At 37.9% G+C, this 12,059-nt stretch overlaps 1 protein-coding gene across 1 annotated transcript; it reads right to left on the reverse strand.

Annotated features, from left to right (window-relative positions):
* Window positions 1-1,178: 1,178 nt before the first annotated feature.
* On the reverse strand, window positions 1,179-5,535 carry LOC114536001 (NACHT, LRR and PYD domains-containing protein 3-like). Its single transcript, XM_028557343.1, has one exon. It carries the CDS (start codon window positions 4,731-4,733, stop codon window positions 1,179-1,181), a length of 3,555 nt encoding a protein of 1,184 aa, XP_028413144.1. The 5' UTR covers window positions 4,734-5,535.
* Window positions 5,536-12,059: the final 6,524 nt, after the last annotated feature.

Here is a 12,059-nt window from a genome sequence, read left to right on the forward strand (position 1 = left end):
AATATCTGCCATCACAGCTGGAAATGTGCAAAGGTATTTTCTTTGTATTAAAGAATTTGCTGGAAAAATCTGTGGAACCAAAACAGTTATTAACACTGAGCAATCTCACCTGACAGTTGCACAATAAATTCCTCAAATACTTAGGATTTATCCCATGAAAAATTGCAGTTTTGATCACAGAAACTTTGACAGTAAAATCCTGTCCTCAGTTATGGATATTGAGTCAAACACAAAATCCAGTTTTTGAAGTTTGTATTTTATCGTATGAATTAAATACTTGAAGTGAATGCACTAGCCACTATCATGACCGTTCATGCTTTAAATTTATTTCGCAGAGTAAACTACACTCTTCAAGGTAAGACTTCCTGCCTTGATTCATGCACAAATAATAATCAATTGGTTTACCAACAATACAGTCAATATCACAAAATTTGAGTGAAATTTTTGATAAAGCAGTGAAAAAAGTGAATTCGTTATTAGTTTTCATTTGGTCGTTATACTAGTTGCTACAGTGACAAGTGATAGATGTGAAATAGTGCATGTCTATGTTATCTTTTGCCAGGGATATGCCGCTAATTAACTTTATTGAGCGCAGTGATACAATGTCACTCTTTTAGATCCGCCACATGTCGCGGTCGGTCGGCAAGCAACGGCTAAATAGAACTGGCCTCAAGCGGTTCGGTAGTAATTTCATCTCGATAAATCCACGAATATAATCCTAACTTTAATCCTAAACCTGACACTAAAGGATTAGATTAAGGATTATGTTCTTACTTAAAATCTTAGGAACTTGAAAATTGACGATATAAAAATATAGGAAATTTATACAAATTCTAAAACACAATTTATTGATATTATATTTTGTTTTGACATTTGGTATTTCAAAGTCTAGCCCTCTCTGTCCTAATGGTTGATTTAATGATGTCCTTTTTTGATATTGAGAAGTTTGATAAATTCTCTGTTTATCGGGAATGTCGCCCCCAAACTGATGTCCCCGACAAGTCACAAGGTCTCAAACAACAAAATTTAATAAAGAATATACACTAAAATCACAAGGTTTTCGTCCGCGCTTCTCGCGTGTCACACACTAACTAAATTTAAAACCCTCCCCTTAGTTAATATGTTATATGATATTGGGCAATTTGTGCTTGCCCTAAGGTGTTTTTTGTGCTTATCTGTTAGTCAGTTCCCGACATGTTGATGCTAAAAATGACATTACGGTCCCTGCAGTAAATTACTAAACCTCTTGCTTTACAATCTTGATTTGCTTCTAATTCACGAAGAGAGTTTTTTCCATTCGCAGTAAAATTATTTTGACTTATCCCTAAACGATTAATTACACAGCGTTTATCTAGCAGTGCCTTGCTTAACCAGGGTATACATTGATCTGTTAATGAACAGGAACCAAGGTTCAACTCAGCCAACTTGCAATGTCCATTTTTTAAAACATCTTCACACAACATACGAACACCTTCATCACTTATACCACTATTCCATCCTATATCCAAGAATGTCAAATTGCAATGTTCATCTTTAAATAGTTCACATAGCGAAGGTATGCATTCATCAGTCAGGGAACACGAATTAAGATTCAGTCCAGTAAGCTTCAGTTGACAACATTCAATAAGAGCTTTACATAACACTCTTACACCCTCGTCACGAAAGAAATTACCAAAAAGATCAAGATATGTAAGTTCTGGACAAAGTTTTTTGACGAGGAGTTTGCATATTTCGCTTATTTCTTTTAAAGTTAAGCGACATTTTCCTAGGCCAAATGTTTTAAGGCAACTTGCATGTCCGTGTTCAAAAAATTCCACTATCATCGACAAATTTTCACCCTCTGTGAAAAGTCCGCGAACATTTAATTTAGTAAGCTTGCTGTGCTCGTGGTCCAATGTACACTTCAAGTTTTTAAGAGCCTTGAAGAGAAGTCCTCCTGGAAAAAGGGAAATAAAGTAAGAGAAAATTCTATCTCCCATAAGCATACTAGGTCGCACCAACACCAATTCTTTTATACATCTTTGTTGTAGCAATACACAAAATTCCCTGTAACATTCCTCACTCCAATCGGGCGCCACTATCTCTATAACTTTCAATTCCTTGATGCATTTACAAACGAAAATGACAGCGGCCCACTCACTTGAGGAAAGGAAATGATTGTCATCATGCCGAGGGTCGTAGGATAGACGTCCAACATTTATAGCAGTTCTTTCGCAAGCCTCTTTAACAATATCTTCATCACCCGCTTCCCTAAAACATTTCATCACAAACAATGAAACATAATCAGCACCGAAAGCAAGTTCACCCTCATCTACTCTGAAACTTTCTGCAAACGCCAAAACACAATCTTTGAAGCGCTGGTATTTTTTCCCACACGTCTTTTTTTTCTGGCCCAAAATTCCAGCAATAAATTGAAGCACTAAATGCCATTTACCATCCTTAACGTTGGAACAGATAAAATTCTTTATTTCTTCTGGAGATTGCGTTTCAGTCACGTGTTTTGCAGCAAGAAATTCTTGTACAGTCAAATGAATGAAGCAAAACTGTTCTTGAATTTCGGGGTGAATAGGGTTGGACAACTTGTTCAATAAACCAGACCTTCTCATTTCTTCATCAATTAATTCTTCATTGAAAACCAGTTGCCCATGTAGAATACCTTCGTATGCTAAGGATTGAAGATTCTTGACTACCATTTTAGAAGACGGTCCGTCTGTCTTCCTGTAGTGATCCTTATCAAAATGCTTTATGGCGGCCTGATATAGTTCAGTCAGTGTTGTTGGAAGAACAGCGGTCTCGTTACTACGATCAGTGAAATATTTAAACAGTACGGTGGAAACTATGAAGGAATTCACTGGGATGTAACATAAATTTAACAAGTCCGATGAGGAATTTATGTGGTTCCACATCTCTGGTTTCAGGTCACTTCTATTATGATTTTCACAAAATTTGATCACGTAATGCTCAATTTTCTCCGAGGTGAAACCAATAATCTCCACATTTCTATCGCATCTAAATTTCGAGTAATCAGATGCGGTTGGTCTAGTTGTAACCAGAATCGTTGCCCCAGGCAGAAAGTGGCCAGAAATCAATTTAATAAACAACGAAATGGCAGGCATACATATATCAGGGTTGTTTTGACGCGCTGCTTGGTCTAAGCAGTCTTTGATGTTGCCATCAAACTCGTCCAAACCATCAAAAATAAGAAGAGCTTTTTCTGGTTCTTTAGTTATGTAATCAAAAATTCTTTCAAATTCTTCATCGCACGCCGTGCCAAAACGAAGGAAATTCTTAAGATTATCGTGGTGCCACTCAGGTCGATTAAACAATCTAAATTTAAAATGGAAGGCAATCATACCGGAATAAAATTCATCAATTTGTTTCGCCCAATCGCGCATGATTTTTTCCGTCAAGACAGTCTTTCCTATTCCAGGCCGGCCAACCGCTAGAATTTTCCGAGGACGTTTCCCTTCAGTATCCTCGTTGGGATAAAATAAATCTTTTACCTTTTCCAAACGTATAGAATCATCGGGAACTTTCATGTAGACATCAAATATTTCATGTCTATCCATTTTGGTCGGAAAGTTGTGACGAGCTCGTTCAGTGTGAATAACAACGTCAATAAACAAATCATCTAAACCAGTCTTCGGTCCATAAGTTATGTCAGATGAGAGAGACTGTGCCAAGACTTTTTCTTTGTACGAATTTATGCATTCCAAGTTACGATCAGGGTCAGGGACAGGGTTTCGGTCCAGGTTAGGGCCAGGGCTGGTTTCACTGTCAGGGACAGGGTTACGATCCAGGTTAGGGCCAGGGCTGGTTTCACTGTCAGGGACAGGGTTACGATCCAGGTTAGGGCCAGGGCTGGTTTCAGGGTCAGGGACAGGGTTACGGTTAGGGTCTAGGTTAAGTGCAAGGTCAAGGTCAAGGTCAAGGTCAGGATTAGGGTCGACATGTGCGTATCGCTTATGAGAGAAATAATCAGTGGTAAATTTTGTGTCATCAACAAAACCAACTCCAGAGAAAAATCGGATGGAAAGATGAATCACTTCCACGAATATTATCGCAGCAAAAATCGTGTTCAACGCACATACAATCCCTGCCCATAAGTTCTTCTCCGATGCAGTAGAATTCTCGCATGTTATTGTTGACGTTGTACTATTCAACTGACTGACACTTCCATTCTTTGCTATCTTCGACGTCACATCTGATGCTGGTTCATCACAACTGAATTCAAAATCGAAACCACTGCGGAAAAACACAGCATACTGCAGGATGGTAAACACTAGCCCGAATAACAAACGGATGACAAGATGGAGGACATAGGAATAAAACACATAAAATGATCTTCTGTTGTGTACTTCGTTTCCTGCTTCGGCGTCATTTTGTGGTTCGTCATTCGAGCCACAGATTTCTTCAACGCGATTACGAACTGAGAGTGAATAAATAACACCAACAAAAATAGGAAACCAATTACTCAGTATGACAAAGGCATAAAATGGCAGTGGAGAGTTATACTTCTCTTCATATCTTGAATAACATGTTTTCTCAGTGGGCTTGTAAGGGGCTGCACTTTCAGGGCCGACAGCGCAGTTAAATTTTGCAAACTCTCCGACTCTCAAAGCAACAACAATGCTCGTAACTACCAGGCCACAAAGAAGTTGAGCAATCAAACATACGTATGCTGGGATACTGAATGTCTTGGGTGTTAAATAATCTTTAACTGCGTTCAACATCACGGTATTTCACGACAGACATCTTTCGAACTGTGTTTAGTGATGTTTATGACGCAGCAGGAATGGAGTTAAATTGAAACGAAACAATAGCGCCATACAGCATGACGGTAGACGCCAAACCGCCAACGAATCCTGCGTTTCAACTACGCTATCGCGGAGTTTACCAAATGAATTTTGTAATGAATGTTCTTCAAAAACTCGCGATCTTCAGCAGTGATGTAAAAAAGGATCATCGGACCTGGTAAACACTGTCAAAATATCTGCCATCACAGCTGGAAATGTGCGAAGGTATTTTGTTTGTATTATAGAATTTGCTGGAAAAATCTGTGGAACCAAAACAGTTATAAACACTGAGCAATCTAACCCTAATATTTGCACAATAAATTCCTCAATTACTTAGGATTTATGCGATGAAAAATTGCAGTTTTCATCACAGAAACTTTGACAGTAAAATCCTGTCCTCAGTTATAGATATTGAGTCAAACACAAAATCCAGTTTTTGAAATTTGTATTTTATCGTATGAATTAAATACTTGAAGTGAAAGCACTAGCCACTATCATGACCGTTCATGCTTTAAATTTATTCAGCAGAGTAAACTACACTCTTCAAGGTAAGACTTCCTGCCTTGATTCATACACAAATAATAATCAATTGCTTTACCAAAAATACTGTCAATATCACAAAATTTGAGTGAAATCTTTGATAAAGCAGTGAAAAAAGTGAATTCGTTATTAGTTTTCATTTGGTCGTTATACTAGTTGCTACAGTGACAAGTGATAGATGTGAAATAGTCTATGTCTATGTTATGTCTGGTGCTAAAATTGCCTTTTTTTCTACCGCTGCCTCTGACAGCTAATTTAAATAATGATTTACAGGCTACGCATGAAAATTATCTCGCGACATTTTTATAAATCAAAATTGTCCATGAAAATGAAAAACCATACAAATATACAGTTCATCGTGCATACAGTTCAATGCTTGTAAATACCAGGCCACAGAGAAGTTGAGCAATCAAACATACGTATTCTGGGATACTGAATGTCTTGGGTGTTAAATAATCTTTGACTGCGTCCAACATCACGGTATTTCACGACAAACATCTTTCGAATTGTGTTTAGGTATGTTTATGACGCAGAAAGAATAGAGTTAAATTAAAAAAAAACAATAGCGCCATACAGCATGACGGTAGACGCCAAACCGCCAACGAATCCTGCGTTTCAACTACGCTATCGTTGAGTTTACCAAATGAAATTTGTAATGAATGTTCTTCATAAAACTCGCGATCTTCAGCAGTGATGTAAAAAAGGATCATCGCACCTGGTAAACACTGTCAAAATATCTGCCATCGCAGCTGGAAATGTGCAAAGGTATTTTCTTTGTATTAAAGAATTTGCTGGAAAAATCTGTAGAACCAAAACAGTTATTAACACTGAGCAATCTCACCCTGACATTTGCACAATAAATTCCTCAAATACTTAGGATTTATCCGATGAAAAATTGCAGTTTTGATCACACAAACTTTGACAGTAAAATCTTGTCCTCAGTTATAGATATTGAGTGAAACACAAAATCCAGTTTTTGAAGTTTGTATTTTATCGTATGAATTTTAATTCATACTTGAAGTGGATGCACTAGCCACTATCATGACCGTTCATGCTTTAAATTTATTCAGCAGAGTAAACTACACTCTTCAAGATAAGACTTCCTGCCTTGATCCATACACAAATAATAATCAATTGCTTTACCAACAATACTGTCAATATCACAAAAAGTTTGAGTGAAATCTTTGATAAAGCAGTGAAAAAAGTGAATTCGTTATTAGTTTTTATTTGGTCGTTACACTAGTTGCTACAGTGACAAGTGATAGATGTGAAATAGTCTATGTCTATGTTATCTTTTACCAGGGGTATGCCGCTAATTAACTTTATTGAGCGCAGCGATACAATGTCACTCTTTTAGATCCGCCACATGTCGCGGTCGGTCGGCAAGCAACGGCTAAATAGAACTGGTCTCAAGCGGTTCGGTAGTAATTCATCCCGATAAATCCACGAATATAATCCTAACTTTAATCCTAAACCTGACACTAAAGGATTAGATTTAGGATTATGTTCTTACTTAAAACCTTAGGAACTTGAAAATTGACGATATAAAAATATAGGAAATTTATACAAATTTTAAAAGACAATTTATTAATATTGTTAAACACATGTTTGAACTATTTTGTTTTGACATTTGGTAGTTCAAAGTCTAGCCCTCTCTGTCCTAATGGTTGATTTAATGATGTCCTTTTTTGATATTGAGAAGTTTGATAATGTCTCTGTTTATCGGGAATGTCGCCCCCAAACTGATGTCCCCGACAAGTCACAAGGTCTCAAACAACAAAATTTAATAAAGAATATGTACTAAAATCACAAGGTTTTCGTCCGCGCTTCTCGCGTGTCACACACTAACTAACTAAATTTAAAAAATCCACCCCTTAATTAATATGTTATATGATATTGTGCAATTTGTGCTTGCCCTAAGGTGTTTTATGTGCTTATCTGTTAGTCAGTTCCCGACATGTTGATGCTAAAGATGACATCAGGGTCCCTGCAGTAAATTACTAAACCTCTTGCTTTACAATCTTGATTTGCTTCTAATTCACGAAGAGAGTTTTTTCCATTCGCAGTAAAATTATTTCCACTTATCCCCAAACGATTAATTACACAGCGTTTATCTAGCAGTGCCTTGCTTAACCAGGGTATACATTGATCTGTTAATGAACAGGAACCAAGGTTCAACTCAGCCAACTTGCAATGTCCATTTTTTAAAACATCTTCACACAACATACGAACACCTTCATCACTTATACCACTATTCCATCCTATATCCAAGAATGTCAAATTGCAATGTTCATCTTTAAATAGTTCACATAGCGAAGGTATGCATTCATCAGTCAGGGAACACGAATTAAGATTCAGTCCAGTAAGCTTCAGTTGACAACATTCAATAAGAGCTTTACATAACACTCTTACACCCTCGTCACGAAAGAATTACCAAAAAGATCAAGATATGTAAGTTCTGGACAAAGTTTTTGACGAGGAGTTTGCATATTTCGCTATTTCTTAAAGTTAAGCGACATTTTCCTAGGCCAATGTTTTAAGGCAACTTGCATGTCCGTGTTCAAAAAATTCCACTATCATCGACAAATTTCACCCTCTGTGAAAAGTCCGCGAACATTTAATTTGTAAGCTTGCTGTGCTCGTGGTCCAATGTACACTTCAAGTTTTTAAGAGCCTTGAAGAGAAGTCCTCCTGGAAAAAGGGAAATAAAGTAAGAGAAAATTCTATCTCCCATAAGCATACTAGGTCGCACCAACACCAATTCTTTTATACATCTTTGTTGTAGCAATACACAAAATTCCCTGTAACATTCCTCACTCCAATCGGGCGCCACTATCTCTATAACTTTCAATTCCTTGATGCATTTACAAACGAAAATGACAGCGGCCCACTCACTTGAGGAAAGGAAATGATTGTCATCATGCCGAGGGTCGTAGGATAGACGTCCAACATTTATAGCAGTTCTTTCGCAAGCCTCTTTAACAATATCTTCATCACCCGCTTCCCTAAAACATTTCATCACAAACAATGAAACATAATCAGCACCGAAAGCAAGTTCACCCTCATCTACTCTGAAACTTTCTGCAAACGCCAAAACACAATCTTTGAAGCGCTGGTATTTTCCCACACGTCTTTTTTTCTGGCCCAAAATTCCAGCAATAAATTGAAGCACTAAATGCCATTTACCATCCTTAACGTTGGAACAGATAAAATTCTTTATTTCTTCTGGAGATTGCGTTTCAGTCACGTGTTTTGCAGCAAGAAATTCTTGTACAGTCAAATGAATGAAGCAAAACTGTTCTTGAATTCGGGGTGAATAGGGTTGGACAACTTGTTCAATAAACCAGACCTTCTCATTTCTTCATCAATAATTCTTCATTGAAAACCAGTTGCCCATGTAGAATACCTTCGTATGCTAAGGATTGAAGATTCTTGACTACCATTTTAGAAGACGGTCCGTCTGTCTTCCTGTAGTGATCCTTATCAAAATGCTTTATGGCGGCCTGATATAGTTCAGTCAGTGTTGTTGGAAGAACAGCGGTCTCGTTACTACGATCAGTGAAATATTTAAACAGTACGGTGGAAACTATGAAGGAATTCACTGGGATGTAACATAAATTTAACAAGTCCGATGAGGAATTTATGTGGTTCCACATCTCTGGTTTCAGGTCACTTCTATTATGATTTTCACAAAATTTGATCACGTAATGCTCAATTTTCTCCGAGGTGAAACCAATAATCTCCACATTTCTATCGCATCTAATTTCGAGTAATCAGATGCGGTTGGTCTAGTTGTAACCAGAATCGTTGCCCCAGGCAGAAAGTGGCCAGAAATCAATTTAATAAACAACGAAATGGCAGGCATACATAATCAGGGTTTTTGACGCGCTGCTTGGTCTAAGCAGTCTTTGATGTTGCCATCAAACTCGTCCAAACCATCAAAAATAAGAAGAGCTTTTTCTGGTTCTTTAGTTATGTAATCAAAAATTCTTTCAAATTCTTCATCGCACGCCGTGCCAAAACGAAGGAAATTCTTAAGATTATCGTGGTGCCACTCAGGTCGATTAAACAATCTAAATTTAAAATGGAAGGCAATCATACCGGAATAAAATTCATCAATTTGTTTCGCCCAATCGCGCATGATTTTTTCCGTCAAGACAGTCTTTCCTATTCCAGGCCGGCCACCGCTAGAATTTTCCGAGGACGTTTCCTTCAGTATCCTCGTTGGGATAAAATAAATCTTTTACCTTTTCCAAACGTATAGAATCATCGGGAACTTTCATGTAGACATCAAATATTTCATGTCTATCCATTTTGGTCGGAAAGTTGTGACGAGCTCGTTCAGTGTGAATAACAACGTCAATAAACAAATCATCTAAACCAGTCTTCGGTCCATAAGTTATGTCAGATGAGAGAGACTGTGCCAAGACTTTTTCTTTGTACGAATTTATGCATTCCAAGTTACGATCAGGGTCAGGGACAGGGTTTCGGTCCAGGTTAGGGCCAGGGCTGGTTTCACTGTCAGGGACAGGGTTACGATCAGGTTAGGGCCAGGCTGGTTTCACTGTCAGGGACAGGGTTACGATCCAGGTTAGGGCCAGGGCTGGTTTCAGGGTCAGGGACAGGGTTACGGTTAGGGTCTAGGTTAAGTGCAAGGTCAAGGTCAAGGTCAAGGTCAGGATTAGGGTCGACATGTGCGTATCGCTTATGAGAGAAATAATCAGTGGTAAATTTTGTGTCATCAACAAAACCAACTCCAGAGAAAAATCGGATGGAAAGATGAATCACTTCCACGAATATTATCGCAGCAAAAATCGTGTTCAACGCACATACAATCCCTGCCCATAAGTTCTTCTCCGATGCAGTAGAATTCTCGCATGTTATTGTTGACCGTTGTACTATTCAACTGACTGACACTTCCATTCTTTGCTATCTTCGACGTCACATCTGATGCTGGTTCATCACAACTGAATTCAAAATCGAAACCACTGCGGAAAAACACAGCATACTGCAGGATGGTAAACACTAGCCCGAATAACAAACGGATGACAAGATGGAGGACATAGGAATAAAACACATAAAATGATCTTCTGTTGTGTACTTCGTTTCCTGCTTCGGCGTCATTTTGTGGTTCGTCATTCGAGCCACAGATTTCTTCAACGCGATTACGAACTGAGAGTGAATAAATAACACCAACAAAAATAGGAAACCAATTACTCAGTATGACAAAGGCATAAAATGGCAGTGGAGAGTTATACTTCTCTTCATATCTTGAATAACATGTTTTCTCAGTGGGCTTGTAAGGGGCTGCACTTTCAGGGCCGACAGCGCAGTTAAATTTTGCAAACTCTCCGACTCTCAAAGCAACAACAATGCTCGTAACTACCAGGCCACAAAGAAGTTGAGCAATCAAACATACGTATGCTGGGATACTGAATGTCTTGGGTGTTAAATAATCTTTAACTGCGTTCAACATCACGGTATTTCACGACAGACATCTTTCGAACTGTGTTTAGTGATGTTTATGACTCAGCAGGAATGGAGTTAAATTAAAAAAAAACAATAGCGCCATACAGCATGACGGTAGACGCCAAACCGCCAACGAATCCTGCGTTTCAACTACGCTATCGCGGAGTTTACCAAATGAATTTTGTAATGAATGTTCTTCAAAAACTCGCGATCTTCAGCAGTGATGTAAAAAAGGATCATCGGACCTGGTAAACACTGTCAAAATATCTGCCATCACAGCTGGAAATGTGCGAAGGTATTTTGTTTGTATTATAGAATTTGCTGGAAAAATCTGTGGAACCAAAACAGTTATAAACACTGAGCAATCTAACCCTAATATTTGCACAATAAATTCCTCAATTACTTAGGATTTATGCGATGAAAAATTGCAGTTTTCATCACAGAAACTTTGACAGTAAAATCCTGTCCTCAGTTATAGATATTGAGTCAAACACAAAATCCAGTTTTTGAAATTTGTATTTTATCGTATGAATTAAATACTTGAAGTGAAAGCACTAGCCACTATCATGACCGTTCATGCTTTAAATTTATTCAGCAGAGTAAACTACACTCTTCAAGGTAAGACTTCCTGCCTTGATTCATACACAAATAATAATCAATTGCTTTACCAAAAATACTGTCAATATCACAAAATTTGAGTGAAATCTTTGATAAAGCAGTGAAAAAAGTGAATTCGTTATTAGTTTTCATTTGGTCGTTATACTAGTTGCTACAGTGACAAGTGATAGATGTGAAATAGTCTATGTCTATGTTATGTCTGGTGCTAAAAATTGCCTTTTTTTCTACCGCTGCCTCTGACAGCTAATTTAAATAATGATTTACAGGCTACGCATGAAAATTATCTCGCGACATTTTTATAAATCAAAATTGTCCATGAAAATGAAAAGACCATACAAATACTACAGTTCATCGTGCATACAGTTCAATGCTTGTAAATACCAGGCCACAGAGAAGTTGAGCAATCAAACATACGTATTCTGGGATACTGAATGTCTTGGGTGTTAAATAATCTTTGACTGCGTCCAACATCACGGTATTTCACGACAAACATCTTTCGAATTGTGTTTAGGTATGTTTATGACGCAGAAAGAATAGAGTTAAATTAAAAAAAAACAATAGCGCCATACAGCATGACGGTAGACGCCAAACCGCCAACGAATCCTGCGTTTCAACTACGCTATCGTTGAGTTTACC

Source organism: Dendronephthya gigantea, unplaced genomic scaffold, assembly GCF_004324835.1.
Source record: "Dendronephthya gigantea isolate DGI-Jeju-01 unplaced genomic scaffold, DenGig_1.0 000129F, whole genome shotgun sequence".
In the NCBI taxonomy this organism is placed as follows: domain Eukaryota; kingdom Metazoa; phylum Cnidaria; class Anthozoa; order Malacalcyonacea; family Nephtheidae; genus Dendronephthya; species Dendronephthya gigantea.

Bases quoted from the DNA above. Each gene is read 5' to 3' on its own strand.
- LOC114536001 (XM_028557343.1), bottom strand. From the start codon at position 4,733: ATGTTGAACGCAGTTAAAGATTATTTAACACCCAAGACATTCAGTATC.